The 15218-nt window shown below is 44.0% G+C and overlaps 1 protein-coding gene across 4 annotated transcripts in view; it reads left to right on the top strand.

Annotated features, from left to right (window-relative positions):
- Positions 1-14805, top strand: part of LOC113483485 (probable cation-transporting ATPase 13A4) — a 44850-nt gene extending 30045 nt beyond the window's left edge. The window contains exons 20-30 of one of the 4 annotated variants that reach the window (XM_026855034.1): positions 145-267; positions 872-951; positions 2304-2346; positions 3238-3347; positions 4146-4242; positions 4940-5012; positions 6001-6175; positions 6634-6773; positions 8336-8424; positions 10511-10591; positions 11093-14805. In XM_026855034.1, the coding sequence (XP_026710835.1) occupies positions 145-267; positions 872-951; positions 2304-2346; positions 3238-3347; positions 4146-4242; positions 4940-5012; positions 6001-6175; positions 6634-6773; positions 8336-8424; positions 10511-10591; positions 11093-11314 (1233 nt within the window). In that variant the 3' untranslated portion in view covers positions 11315-14805. Of the gene's footprint in view, positions 1-144; positions 268-871; positions 952-2303; positions 2347-3237; positions 3348-4145; positions 4243-4939; positions 5013-6000; positions 6176-6633; positions 6849-8335; positions 8442-10510; positions 10592-11092 lie in introns of all 4 variants that reach the window. The other 3 variants (XM_026855033.1, XM_026855036.1, XM_026855035.1) reach the window with 3 other exon arrangements.
- The last annotated feature ends 413 nt before the right edge of the window (positions 14806-15218 follow it).

The following is a 15218-nucleotide window of genomic DNA, read 5'->3' as shown; positions in this document are numbered from 1 at the left end:
AGAGGCAATGGGCCTTGAACCCAGGTCTTGACAAGTGCCCTCCCCACGGTATGTCCTTTTCTTTGTCTGTAGTAGTGCTTGTGTAAATGCATGTAATAGCTTTTGAGGGCCAGGGAGCAGCACTCATTCTTTCTTATTTTATAGGAGGATGACAGTCAGGCTGAACGAAGAATCAGGCTGGCACTAGGATCAGGCCAGTATCATTTTGCCATGTGTGGAAAATCTTACCAAATTGTAGCACAGCATTTCAGGCACTTACTTCCAAAGGTACGATCTGGATTATTTAACTGGAGTAGGCTTGTTGTTCAGTAGATTCAGATTGTCCTGATATAATTTGCTGAAGAGATCTGTACCAGGACATATTTTGGGAACAATTCTAATACTAAAATACTTAATGGGCTGGATGAATCTCTAATATTAATGTATGGGGAAGGATCTGAAAATCTCTGGATTTTTCTCTGCATGTGAGAGAAGCAGACCTGCTTCATGGTGTGAGGATTTGCCTTAAAACATTTGTGCCCACATGCCTGGCCCTTGCACAGCACTGATTCTGTCATGTTTTGAAGAACAGGAGAAAACTTGGTGTTACACAGCATGCAATTCAGCATGGCTTGTCGGTTTTATGGAAACAATAGTCTGCTAGTAAATCCCTGCCTGGTAATCTGAGTTCATTCGGTAACTCAAACAACACACCAGGCCAATTGTCCTTATTGCGACTGTTATATTTTCAAAATGTTAATTAAGGTACCTTTCACCTTTGATCATCAGCCTTTCCTGCTTTGGAATCTAGGATCAGTTGTTTGGAAATGTGAAATCACTGTGACTTTTACCTCAAATTCCTAAAAATCACTTCCTTTTTTTCTCCTTACAGATCCTGCTGAATGGAACAGTTTTTGCTAGAATGTCTCCTGGACAGAAATCCAGCCTTGTAGAAGAGTTTCAAAAGCTGGAGTAAGTTCATAATGAGCACTAAGAGTTAAAACGCTTTGATGAATTTCCAGGCTTGGAAAGAGTCTAGTAAAAGCTTGTCTAACATAGCTTTTCCTAGAAAAAAAAAAAAGAGCATTTTCTAGTAAAATCTTTTGTCTAACATAGCGTTTCCTTCTGGAAGTGCACAAACCTGAAACTTCTACAGACAGACATCTTGGCAATTAAATTCCAAAAGCCTGTTGAAGAAGAGACACTGAAGTCCATGTTGGTTTGGCAACCCATCAAGGTCCTGACAGTCCCATGATTCTGGGTTTAATTTGTTCACATCATCCATCATTCTTACTTATCTTTCTGGGCTTGAAGGAGTGGCACTTGTCTACCCAAGGATTTTTAGGAATATGTCCCAGCACTGCAGTTTTTCTGATGCTAGCAGTCTTTACTGCCCTATTGCTGACTCTATGATGGGTTAGAAAACATGGCAGGTCAGTCTGGATTGGTGTGCCCTGTGCTGCTCACAGTCACAGAGGTGTATATATATTCCTGAGTCCCAGGTGTCTGGTTGCCTGTTATTCAGTTGTTTCCCAAGTATTTTGAAGACCCCCACTTGACTATCTAGCCCCTGGCCTTGCCTCATAACAGGGTAAATTTTAGGTTGTTTCAGATTTTCAGCCTGGTGTGAGCAGCTGTGAGCATCCCAACCACTGTTTGGCCTCCCTGGACCACCATCAATGCCTCCCAGTGAGAACTTCCCCTGCACTGATCTTCTCCCAGGCCTCAGCAATAAAAGACACAAACGAGCCAGCTCCTGAAGCACTAGGCTGATTTTACTTGGATGCTGCAGATATAAGGGTTTACTTTTAGGACTCATCATTTCACAAGGTTATTTCAGCCTCAGGGTGGGGAGCTCTCTCCAGATATCCTGTTCAGCCCATGTTTTCCTTCTTTACTCCAACTGCTTCTGCCACAGGACTGGACCCCAAAGTACAATCCCCATTCATGTCTATTCCCAGTGAACATGAGGTACCAGTGCCTGCAGTCCTTCCTTTCTGAACAGGGCTTCACCATTAGCCCTTTCCTCTGTTATGACTGACCTTAAACCCAGTGAGGGTGAGAAACTGAGTTCACTGTAGTGAACATAAAACTTCATCACAGCAGAAACTTTTTACTGTAGGCACATCTGAGCTGCAAGCCCAAGGCCCATGCACAGTCCAGAGTCCTGGGCTTGTATTTCAGTCTTTCAGCTTTCTAGAAGGGTTTTTAAAAAATACTCACACAACTTGCATAAATGATTTACATGGATGAGGCTCTGATTCCCTCCTGTTTATATGTCTCACTTTCCCCAGAACTGAACTGTAGGTCACTTTATTTTTCAGTTACTTTGTGGGCATGTGTGGAGATGGAGCCAATGACTGTGGGGTAAGTGAAAATTCTTTACAATATATTTATTTAAAAAATTAATGCAATGCCAGTAGAATATCCCAAACTGAGCACATGCTGGCAATGGGAGTGCACTGCTTATTCAGAGAGCAGCTGTACTGGCACCAGTACTGATTCAGGCCTGATCCCACAGTGTGGTCTTTACCACGCAAGAACTGTCCTAGGCAGAGATTTTTGCAGTTTGTGGTCTCAAGGACTGTTAAATTCCTTTGCAAAAACCCCAGAGAATTCTCCAAGTCCTCCACTGGGGTATCTGTCATCTTCAGTGTCTGGGGGTGAAGAAGACTAGGATGAGGAGGTTCCATGGGGAACAGCTGTAACCCTACAAGGTTTTTGTAAATGCACATTTTAGAAGTGCAAGGAAGTTTTTTTTTCCCAAAAGGAAGGGTCCATGTTCAGGAGGGACCCGTAACTCCAATCTGGGCAGGTTCAGTTCACTCGATGACTTCACACATCCTTGTGGCAGTGAGACAAATGCCACCTAGGCAGTGAAGCACTCACTTCCCTAACATAAAATCCCAAGGATTCTCCCAAGGGAAGCAAGCAGAGGACCTAGTCTGACTACATAAGGTGTGACTGCAAGTAAGTGCTGACAAAGGAGGCAGAGCCAAACCTGTCTTCTGCAGCTGGTAGCGGATGGCTTTGGGGTCTGTGGAAAATGAACTTTACCATCCTGTCACCCCATTCCTCTGGACCCAATGTCTCAACCACATCCCACTAGAGGAACCTTTCAGGTGGAGCACACTCAGAGAGCGAAGAGGGACTGCTGTTCACAGAACACATCCTGTAATAAGGGATAACTTCTTGGCTGACATGTCAGTGGCCGTGTCTTCCTGGTTTGTAAGTCCTGAAGAAGATTGTGACTTTCAGGCTTTGAAGGTGGCGCATGCAGGGATATCACTGTCAGAGCAGGAAGCGTCTGTGGCCTCACCTTTCACATCGCGAACCTCCAGCATCGCATGTGTGCCAGAGCTAATCAGGTAAGCATGGATTTTTTTTCCCTATTTCACAAAGGAGACAGTTCCTATGCCTCTCAAATATTAGTGTTGGGTATTCCCACCAGACCAGAATGTACATATCTTTGACCTTGAAATTACCATTTGCTTAGTTGCCTTCTGAAATTCCTTTAAGATATATTAATTCCCTCAAAACTACAGGAGGAGGGTCATCTACAGCTGAGCTGTATGTCAGTATTATGGCAGTATTTTAAATGCAAAAGAAATATCAAAATGAACAATGCTTCATAAAGCTGAATCAAATGTCCACAAATCAACTTGTATGCTACTGTTATGCCCTGCCTCTGATACCCTATGCAAGCAAAACTTTAGCATCTGTTATGCCAGGATCCTGATTTTGCTTTCTGGGGTAGATGAATGACCAGGGAGAGTGTGTGGCCCTCATTGGATACTCTTATGTTCACTGCAGGAGGAGAGGTCTTGTCAGTTTGAACTCACTGCGCAGCTGCTTGGCTTTGTACTTCCTTATATGGAGTTGTTACTTGCACTATTAATGTCAGCAGGAAAACTCGCTGGGGTAAATTGTAGTGTTGGGAAGGTAGATGACTGGAATCAAGCCCTTTTGCTTGCAGCAAATTTTTATAAGTGAAGATTTTGCTTTAATTCAGGCCAGATTTTATTTATTTCACCTCCTAGCAAGATAATGACAGAGGCTTCTCTACTTGTGACACCTGCATAGTTTTTCAACAGCGTTTTAAGAGGACTGGCGACAGGAGCAGACCCATCATCCAATTGCTGCCTTTTATTCATGTCTTCACACAGGGAAGGCCGTGCTGCCCTCGTCACTTCCTTCTGCATGTTCAAGTACATGGCACTGTACAGCACCATTCAGTACCTTGGCGTTCTCCTACTGTACTGGGTATGTCTTGGGAACATGTTGAAGCTGAATATGGATGAGCTACTATGCCCCTGTAGGAGAAACATGGTATAAAAGCCATAATAAAAGTAGGGTATGGAGCTTTACCTTTAGCTGAGCTGCAAACTTCTGTGGCGTGATCATATGGTCCTCCTGTACCCTCAGCTGAAAACTGGAAGGATTCTTCCTATTAACTTGAGCCAGTGGGCTCAAGATCCAAGCTAGGCAAAAAGAAGGCTGAGATACTGAAAAATGTTCTGGATGAGGGCATATGTCTGTGGAAAGGGAGAATCTGGTATAAGCATATGCTGTTGCAATTTATTCAGAATTTAAAGCATGAATTAACTTGACAGTAAGCAAAATCCCCTGCAGTGTCTTAAATCACTTCTGCATGGCTTCTTCCCAGAAGTCACCCAGCACTGAGAAAGCACATCTCTTCAAATGGCCTTCTTTTTTATTGCATTTAGTGGACTGCAAGTGTTGTTATTCTGAACAATGTACAAAATGAGAGTATTCACTAAAGGCCCAGTGATGATGAATCTATTGGCAGGGTGGTGGATTGTGTGGTCCCCTTATCTGCTAAGTAGCATTTGAGAACAAACAGCAGAGCATTAAATAATATGGCTTTCTGGAGATGATATAAACAAGCCCACGGCAAATGTCTGATTTGTGATTTTCTTCTCTGTGTTCCTCTTTTCAGCAGCTAAACTCCTTTGGGAATTACCAGTTTTTGTTCCAAGATCTGGCTATTACCACTGTAATTGGTGTGACAAGTAAGCCCCTTAGTCATCCTATCTATTAATGAGAGAAATGATCTCAAATATTTTTCACCTTCTTAGAAATGTACAGAAAGGAAGAGAGACTACATAGAGTACAGGATGTTTGGATTAAGGAGGCGTCTTGTTTGAGAAAAGCTCTGAAATAAGATGGGCAATTCTTAGTGGTGCATTTGCTGAGCTTGTAGGTTGTTGATAACTGGGATGTTATCTCTAGAAGGAGTGAAAACAGTCCTAATGCAGTGAAAAGTCTATTCAGGCTTTTTCCTGTTGGTTTAGAGAGACAGGGTTGTTGAGATAGGGTGAATGCAGGGAGAGGTTTAGAAGCAGGAATGTCAAGGGCAGGGGCCTGAAAAGCATAGAGCAAAACCACAGCTGTCTTCCACCCCTGCTGGAACACAGACAACTGGAAAAGGCCTTGATTAAATCAAGCCTAAAAGGGGCAGCCACAATACCAGGTGCCAAAAGCTACCTTGCTGTAAGTAGCCCATTTGGAACACTGCATCAAGGCTTTCTGTATAGCTCTTTTACTCAAAGTCTGGATAATTTTGTTAAACATAAGAACAGAGGAAAACCTGCTGGGTCAGCTAATGCAGTCCTCTACCAGCTCAAATAACTGGGCAATAGCTGCTTAGTCTAGGAGAAGCATAGAACATGGGCAAGCCATATTTGACAAGTGACAGAAAGAGAACAGGAGAGCTTGATCATATCCTTATAATCCTTGGGCCTGACAGTAGCCAAATAAAATCCAACATTTTATTTTCCAAAAATGCCTCAAGATAGTCAGATGCCATTAATTAACCTCTCCTGTGACCAATAAGAATTTGTAAGAAAACAACTCAGTATTTTGTACTTGATATAATATTCGTATGTATTATAAAGAATGTTATAGACTTTAAATGTGCTGGCTGTTGATAACAGTAATATACAGCAGCACTGCTTGTATCTTGGACACGCTAGTAAAACATGTCTGTGCATGTTTCAGTGAGTTTCACAGGTGCCTATCCAAAGCTGGTTCCCTACAGGCCTCCTAGCCAACTCATCTCACCCCCGTTGCTGCTCTCTGTTGCACTTAACATCCTCTTCAGCCTCAGCATGCAGATTTTTGGGTTTGTGGTGGTCCAGGAGCAGCCCTGGTATTCCAAGAGTGATATACACAGGTATGTCCCCTTCTTGGGACTCTGGGTGACACAGAACAGTCCTAGTGGGACAGTCTGAATCATATTATTGATTAGCTTAACTACAGGGCTGATCAGCAGCTGCAGGCTGTTTTCCCCACAGGGTGCAAACACATTAACCAGTGTTGTCTGCAGGTCCCTAAGCTCTTCAGCAAGTCTGATGTGCAGCACAGCGCATGTGGTGAGAATGCTGCTGAGCACAAGGAGTATTTGATTGCAGGGAAGACCAGGGTATCCAAGTAGATTTGAGCCCAGGCTCTGCCAAGTTCAGAAAACTCAACCCAGTGGTTAAGACTGAGGACATTGCCAATAACCTACATCCCTGTGACATTAGGAGCAAATCATGACTGTGAGGGAGGATTCCTGGTAGTGGTAGTGGAAGCTGGTGGAAATAAACAGGACAGTGATCATTCACTGACCAGTGTGACACTCTTTTTCAGCGCCTGCCCCTCAGTGAACAACCACATGGAGAATTCTTCCTCTATATCCAGCCTGGTGCTCCATGGGATGAGAGATGGAGCCGATGGGCAAACAGACAATGGCTACAAGAGCTATGAAAACACCACAGTGTGGCTGCTAAGTACCATCAACTGCCTCATCGTAGCACTAGTATTTTCTAAGGGAAAGCCTTTCAGGCAACCCATCTACACAAACTGTTAAGTATGGGGAGAGAGGGAGGGATCTGTGAGTACAGGAGGTCGTTAACTAGGGAAAATTAAAACTTGTCCAAAGTGATGCCAGCCAACAAAGCAGGAGCCCAATATTACATTTATCAATGACTAAAAGACACATATTCAGAAGTTTAGTGCCAGCGGCATCCTGTGACCAGCCGCTCTCTGAGCTGGGCCCACACTTTGTGCTGCTTTGTACTGCTGAAAACCTGGCATTTGGATTTCTGAAACAGACAAATGGAATTTGATAAGAACTTTCAAGGAGTAGTAGCAAGGTGGTGTTGGCTGGCAGAAGCATCATGTTGCTTAAGGCAGCCTGAATAAGGCATCTCAAGAAGAGATAGGTGGTCTCACTTTGCTTTAGTCTTTAGAATAATTCTGGAAGAGCCCTATGGCTGTCTCCTCAAAGCATGCTGGTTGAGCAGTATTTGAGAGAACTTGTGTTCAGGGCATACTTTTGGGTTCGTCTCAGAAGAAAACATACAGTGAAGCGTGTGCATTTGTAGAGGCCCTGTTTCCTATTCCAGAACCAGAGATGTTTAGCATTTGCTAATTCCACGACCAGTAACTTTTTTAAAGAGGAAGCATCAAAGGAGGCAATAGCTTGAAAGGGTTGTAGTGAAGTGTGGTAGGTCTGTTCTGTCTCTGAAAGACTGTCGTATGAAGGGAACATGAGCACATGTGATTGTTCTGGAAGTTGCAGTGAGGCAAAGGAGAGCTGTTCTTTGTGGCACAAATCCTGCAGCTGTCTCTCAGGCAAAGCTCTGTTCAGTTCTTTGTTCGCTGAAGAGTTAAATGCAGGTTTCATGGCTTTGCTGTTTTTGTATAGTTATAGGGAGGAGGGGACATTCGTCCCAGATAGCAAAAGTGTGGGTCATCAGTCTCCCAGAATCAGGCAAAACCAGAGTGAGTAGCTAAGGGATGAAGTTTGGTGCATGGCAGCTGAAGAGAAAATTAATTTATTCATCAGTGGAACCTTTGCCTACATGTAGGGAGGGCAATAGATTCTCCATTACTTAGACTTTTGGTATCTTGGTATCACTGAAAATCTTGATCAAAATCTTGATATCACTGTAATTGGGAACAGAGTTCCTAATCATATCAACAAAAGCAAGACTACATCCTGGACATTTTTCTAAATGACAGGAGACACTGAGCTCAGAGTGAGACTCACTGGAAGACTTTGAGGCTTCTGAGATTAGAGAGGTCAGATCAAATGTTCAAAATACTCATTTGGCTTTTTAAATCTGTGACTACAAGGCTTGTACCAGCCTCACATATATCTACTTGACTGAGTAAAGCTGGGAATTTAGTCTGTTCATTTTTATTTTGCTAAAAGTTCCTCCCTATCCCATGTTTATTTTTTTGACTGTTTGACACTGAAAATGATTACAATTTTCTGTAGTAAAAGCAAGCAGCTGAGGTTGCTCATAAACCTGTGGTTTTTATTTGCTTGTTCTTGTCCCTTCAGATATGTTCATACTGGTGCTCATAGGGCAGCTGGGCGTTTGCCTCTTCTTGGTGTTTGCTGATATTGATGACCTCTACTCTAAGATGGATGTGAGTATTGTTCCCAGGTGGGTTTTCTTCCTATTGCCAGTCCCATTATAAGTGCACTGGAATTGTTTTTAACAGAAGGCACAGACTTTTGCAGGGGTGCATATCACCTCTAAAGACAAATCAAATTTAGAGATGGATTTTAGATGATGGGATTGAAGAACCTTCCAGAGATACAGTAGCTCCAAACTAAGACCTGTGCATTCTGATTCCCGGACAGCTAGCTACACATGCACCTTTGATTGTTTCAGTGCATTGTCCATGCAACAGAAGATGACATGACTGGGCTTACTTTGCTTGGTATGTTGGTGGCTTGATAGTTGTGAAGCCAGGAGAATAAAGGGGCTAGGCCCTGAAAGTTTAAAGCACCATGCTTGTGTTTCTCAGGCTGTGCTACTCTGCACACAGATCCCCTTGCAAAGATCTGCCAATCGGCACTCACAGCAGCTCTCAGTTCTCAGTCCCCAATATTTTCAGGCTCCCTGTTAAAATTTCAGACAGCCTGCATTTTCCTAAAGCAACATTTGCGTTTAGAACAATTGTAGAGAAAGACTAGTTGGGGCTGTCATGGCCATAAATGATCTATCTTGATCCTTGATTAATAAATACAATACGGCTTGGCTTATTTAGTCTGGCAGAATGCAAGTTGGGAGTTGCCTTGTGCAAATCCATCTTAGGGAAAATGCAAGGGAAGGATAAGATCTACAGTGGCTGTAGGACAGGGTTGTGGACCTGGCAATTAGTATGTTGAGGCTGGGAGATGTTAACCTCCTCCACTGTGACACTCTCACAGCCCTATAGGAGTCACAGGAACAAACACATCTGGTTTTTTTTAGTACATTTGTAATCAGAATGATGAAGTTTGGTGGCTTTGAATAACAAGTACTGAGCCTGATGGTGCTTCCAGTCCTGTACGTTTGCATGACAGTTAGCAGATGGATTTAGAACTGGAAATAATGAAACATGAAAAGAGAACCATAGACAAGGGTTATGGGCCTGGAGTTTGGATGTCAAGCAGCCTAGCTAAAGCTGCCTCATGGTGTTACTGTTTCCAGAGCAGCGGCTCATGGGCAGACCCTGTTAAAGAATCTGCCACGAGATGGCACTTTAAAGCAAGTCTTAGTCCTGTTGTGGACTGTGGTGACACAGGGCATTGTCAGCACTGCAGCTGTGAGGGGCTAAAATGCCTTTGGGGAGAACTGCAAAACTCGCAGGCTGTCTGGAGGAAATACACTGGTTTTGCTGAGAAGAGAAAAGCAGGGAGTGGCAATAAGAAACTGCAATAGCCTTGCCCCAGAGAAACTGCTGATCCAAATTTTGGATTTGAGCTGCATCTCCAAAATAAGTTGAGCGACAGCCAGAAAGCTGGTGCTGCCAGCTGTGGGAAGCTGGAGCTGAAATATTCAGATTTCAAATTATTCCCTGTATTAGAAAGAAACTAAGCATTTATATTTCCTGTTGAAGTTCTGGAGTACAGGTGTCTCTGCTGCATCATAGGTTTAAAAGCATCTATCAATAATTCCTCAAGACAAGTAGCAATATTGGCTTATCAGCAGTGTACAGCCAGTGTGGGATTCAGGCTTTTGATGATGTGAAGCTGGTGAAGGGTCTAGAGAACAAGTCCTGTGAAAAGTGACTGAGGGAAATGGGGTTGTAGAAAAGGAGGCTGAGGGGAGAGAGACCTTATTGCTCTCTACAGCTACCTGAAAGGAGGTTATAGTGAGGTGGGTGTCTGTCTCTTTTTCCCAGGTAACAAGTGATAGGACAAGAAGAAATGGCCTCAAGTTGCACCAGGGGAAGTTTAGATTGGATATTAGGAAAAAATTCTTCACCAAAAGGGTTGTCAAGCATTGGAACAGGCTGCTGAGGGGTTGATTCACCACCCTTGGAAGTATTTAAAAGACATGTAGATGTGGTGCTTGGGGATGTGGTTTAGTGGTGGACTTGGCCGTGTTAGGTTTACAGATGGACTCAATGATCTTAAGGGTCTTTTCCAACGTAAATGATTCTAAGATTCTATGACACAAGCTCCCACCAGTGTCTAGTGCACACACATGTTGTTGAACAGCTTCTCCTGCTTTTTTCATAGCTTGTTTGCACCCCTACCACGTGGCGGATCTCCATGGTGATAATGCTTGCAGTCACACTTGCTGTGTCCTTCTTTGTTGAGGTGAGCATCCTTCAGTGAATGTACCTGTCAGCACTAATTGGAGAGATGAAAGGGTCAGGTCACACTCCTTCTCCCTCCTTGTCAGCTTAGCTTGAGAATACCTAGTAAAATAGGAGCCATTGCTGCTACCTCACCTGTACTGTCTTTTCTCAAAGCCCAATATCTAAATGATCAGATAGATATAAGGCAATGCAAGGCCCAACCACCTTTTCTTTCCTCGGGTGAGTGGGATGTATCAGGCCCTGCCCCAGGCTAGAGCAATATGGGCAGTCTTTGGTGTTCTACTCAGATCCTGAAGACTGTCAGGAGGAGCTGGTCCTGGTTTTCTAGTGGAGCTGGTATGAGAAGTGGTCAGTAAAAGACTATTTAAGGGTTGTGGATGAGCAAGACAGGGTGAGAGATCTGGGTCTCCGCTCCTTGACCCGTGTGTGTCCTGTGGATGAAGAGGGAATACTGCTGTCCATATCCTCCAGAATCTTCCTTTTGCTTTTGCTTTTACAGGAGGCTGTCATCGAGAACAGACCCTTATGGCTGCTTCTGAAAAAGACCTTTCGGTACCACTCAAAGAGCCATTACAAGAGGCTGCAGCGGGCATTAGAGCAGGACTCAGCTTGGCCACCTCTGAATGAAACCTTCTTCTCAGATTCTGTGGCAATATCAGTAGAGGGAAATATGGAAGGCCATAGCAATCCGACATTTGACAGCAGTGAGGATGCACTCTGAAGGAAACTGCAGAGGATGCATATCCAGGACAGCTGTAGTTGGCTGTAGAAGGAGTCTCTCAAGATACAAGAAAAGAGGAAGGACCAACTCATCATTGCCCCCCGACCCCACCACCATTCTGAGACTAACCAGCTCTGGCTTATTTTTAAATTAACTGGAAGCAGAAAAGCTGGCTTCCGTAGCATAAAGCCACAACAGCGTTTCTCCTGTCCCCTTGCCAATGTATGAATGGCTGCCAGCTGTAAATGGAACAGGATGCTGAATATTGGCAAAGCATTCATGGTTGAAACACCCCATTGCTGCATCCCTCTCTTGAATTGTATTATGCAGTCCATAAAGGTGGGGGCTCCTCCAGATGAGAAGTAGCTAATTCAGATACCAGCACTCCTCTGGGGAGATCCCCTTCAAGAAAACAAGTAGAACTTACTCCTAATAAAGGCTGCTGAACATAGGCAGGTTCTGGGATTCCTGCAGCTCTTGGGGTTTCAGATACTGCTACCTGGTGTCTGACCTTTGTTGGGTTGTTTTTCCTTTCTGGCAATCTGGCAATCCTTGGCTTTCCAGAGCTGGAAGGAGCTGCAAATAGCCAAAGGCTTCTAGAAGCATCATCTCCCAGCACCATTATGCTCTTCCCATGATGGGAACAATGGAGAGCTCTATTGCTAGCTCACTGCTACCAGGCAACCTGTGTGCCCTCTTCTCAGTTGAAAACCTATGGTACTTGCATTTTCGAGGTGATAAATCTACTGACCTACAGAGCAGATTTCATTATTTAATAGCACTTTCTTTGAGACAGGTGTTTGTCTGGGATATCCACATTAAAAAATGAGAATGAAACACATGATAATTGCAAATTGTGATCTCATCCTGTGGGTCTACAAGGACATGCTATTCCTTGTGGTGTGGGCTTGCTCTACTAGAACTGATGCTGCACAGCTGGGCTGTCACCTGGCATCAGCTCCTGGTTTACCAGTGCCAAAAGAAGCAGATATTGAAGGGGTTACTACCCCCAAGGGAATGAAAAGATATGGAGCCAGTTAGGTCTCAGAATAATGTTATTGAATTCCATGTCATGCTCTTAAATGCATCTGAGGTTTTGGCTCTGAGGAACCACCTGAGGTTTTGGCTCTGGTTTCCAACATAACTGCACATGCTACGTACTGTGTGTCATTCATCAGCTCATATCCCTCACCTGTTAACCTTTGCTGGTGACTTTTAATCACTCTGCTGTGCTGATTCTGTCATACATAAATGCAATAGCACTGCACATTTCTGCAGATTTTACCTACTCGAAAAAAAGCAGCTTCTACCAGTGCGTATTCTCTTAGCCTTTTGACTCTAGGCTGACTTCCTCCTCACTGTATTTTGCATTCTCAGTCCCCAGCTGGGTAAAACAACAAGGTATCCTGGAGGCTTTGGACCAAGAGGAACACTTCCTTCTTTGGATAAGGTCTGCAGGGGAGTTGTCCCCTCTGAACTGACTGCACAATATGGTTTTCACAGCTGGAGCTTGCCCCTGCTTTTCCTGGGTGGGGCTGAGGAGAACTTTGGGAGCATTTCAGTGCTGGGGACTGTATTATCCCCCTGTCTGATGTTAGAGCACTCTTGCATTGCCACAGAAACCCAGAGGATTGGGCAAGTTGTGAGCCACGGTAAAGATTCCTTTCCTCTTTTAGAGTAAAAAATAGCTCTAGAAAACCAAGTGCCAATCAGAAGAGATCATGGATTGTTTTGATTCAACATGTCTGTACCAGAACAGTGTTTGAAAAGAATTTAGTTTCAGTCAAAAAATAACTATTTTTCTAAAAAGAAAAGGAAGAAGTTTCAACTCGAATAAAACATTTATTTGACTCAAAGCTCTTTTTCCCCCATTTTAGATAAATCTGACATAAGCAAATGGAGTAAATACTTTCCTACCTACTGCAGTTTACCCAACAGGAAATATCTGCCACAAAGGCACACAACTTGACACAAACCAGAAACAGTTCCCATTTGTTCATAAAAGTGTCTCCAAAGCTAGCATGAGTTCCCAGTTTGCAGCAAAATCCATTGGAAAGTGAAGACTAGATGGTCTATGCACTCCTTGCAGCTTAAGGAGACACCAAAGAGCAGGTTGGTGGAGTTATTCCTGCCATCCTCCATTTGAGAGAGTAACATTTTCCTTGGAGACAAAATTAACTGTCCTATTTACGAACTCCTGCACACAAGAAATATGTCACTGCATGTGATAAACTGGCAGCTGCAGTAGCATTGCAGACTAAGCATGTAATTTATGTTTATGTCACAACCAACGGTATAAAAGTCAACTTGTGGCAGACCCCTGGCACTTTCAGGGTCAACAAGATAAAGACCTTGTCTGCTGCTGAAATACAGCCTTACCTGCAAGAGAATGGAATTCAGATGCTAGGTGACATTTAACCTCTGCCACTCTTTAGGAGGTCAGTCATGTGTTCCATCTTCCTATGCAAGGCCAATGTCTCCAGCCATACTGGGACACGTTTTATCACCTTCCCTCAATGGCATTACCCACAGTTCGGTCAGCAGAGCTATGCAGTGTGTCCCAGCTGCACAGAAGTGCTTATACAGTGTAATTCAGTGGCCATCAGGAGACAAGGGATGTGTTAGGCACATCCTTGTAGGAGAAACCAGCTCATAAACACATGAAAGCCCCTGTGTTTTGCTCCCTCACCTCTGGTGAAACATCAGAGGTCCCAGTCCACGTCCCAGTGCTGGGCTGGTCCTCTCAGACTTGGGCTGGGAATGTATTTGGAGTCAGGATGAGGAATAAGCAAAAAAAGCTTCAAGTGTGTTTAGGATTCATGTCTGCATTTTGCATTTTGAGGGGCTGTCTAATTTGAAAGGACCTTATACTTCTGGAAACCAGGATGGCAAGCAGCAGCTTCCTGCCTGCGAGCCTCTCTACCAGGCGCCTGCCATGCTCCATCTGCCCATCCTCACTGGTGCGTGCAAGAGACACCGCTACAGTGACACCGCCCAGTTCTGTGTGAGCAGTGAAACTTGCTGCTTGGCACTCCCAGCTTGTAACACTGACAGAACAGTAGAGAAACAGAAATAAAACAGCCATGTAATGAAAAGAGTTGTTCTGTAGTGGTATTATAGGGGTGCTTCGCAAATTCCAAGGCTGCGTAAGGGCAGAGACACACTGATAGCCCTGAGCATGGCTTCCACAGTCCCTGTCAGCAGTCCGGGCTGTCTGAACACAGCTGAAGAACCCTCTAGATGACCGACGCTCCAGGCCTCCTTTCTCCTTTTGTGACTGGCAGTGGATACTGGTTGGAAAGACCCCCAGAGATCTTTGCCAGCAGACACTGTCCATCCTAGTTAGCTTTTACAACTAAATCAAAGGGGCAGACGCCCTGGAGCACTGCCAATCCACTGAGCCATTCAGCCACTCGGAACAGCTAATTTAAAAATGTGATTTTCCTTTTGAAGTACACTTGTGCTAGTTAATAAAAGTAGAAAATAACTTTTATTTTTGTCTTCCCATTTTTTAATGACTCGTTTCTCTTGATACAGTCATCCCAGTTTTTGTCTATTCATCAGCACTGTGGAGCTTAGCCTGCTTGGCAGCACACACTCCAAACGGAGGAAGAAAACTCCATTAAAAAAATGCAGATCCTCACCAATAATAGCTGTAGGTGTACAACTTGTACTAACAAGCCAGAAACTTTTACAAGACATATCAGCTTTCCACTCACATAAAACCTTTTGTCTAAGGATCTTGATGCACAAAACAGCTCTTCAGCAGAAGTACACAGGATGCTGCGGAGACCAAGTACCTGCTAAGGACCAACCAGGAAAGGAAAGCACAAACATCTGGTACCTACACCACCCAGTTCCAGGAAAGGAAACAGAGAATTCAGTTATCATATATTGCAGGTGT

This window comes from Athene cunicularia (assembly GCF_003259725.1).
Source record: "Athene cunicularia isolate RWA chromosome 9 unlocalized genomic scaffold, athCun1 chr9_part1, whole genome shotgun sequence".
NCBI classification, from domain to species: domain Eukaryota; kingdom Metazoa; phylum Chordata; class Aves; order Strigiformes; family Strigidae; genus Athene; species Athene cunicularia.
Note: the sequence above shows the minus strand (reverse complement) of the source record. Positions and strands in the feature narration are given on the sequence as shown.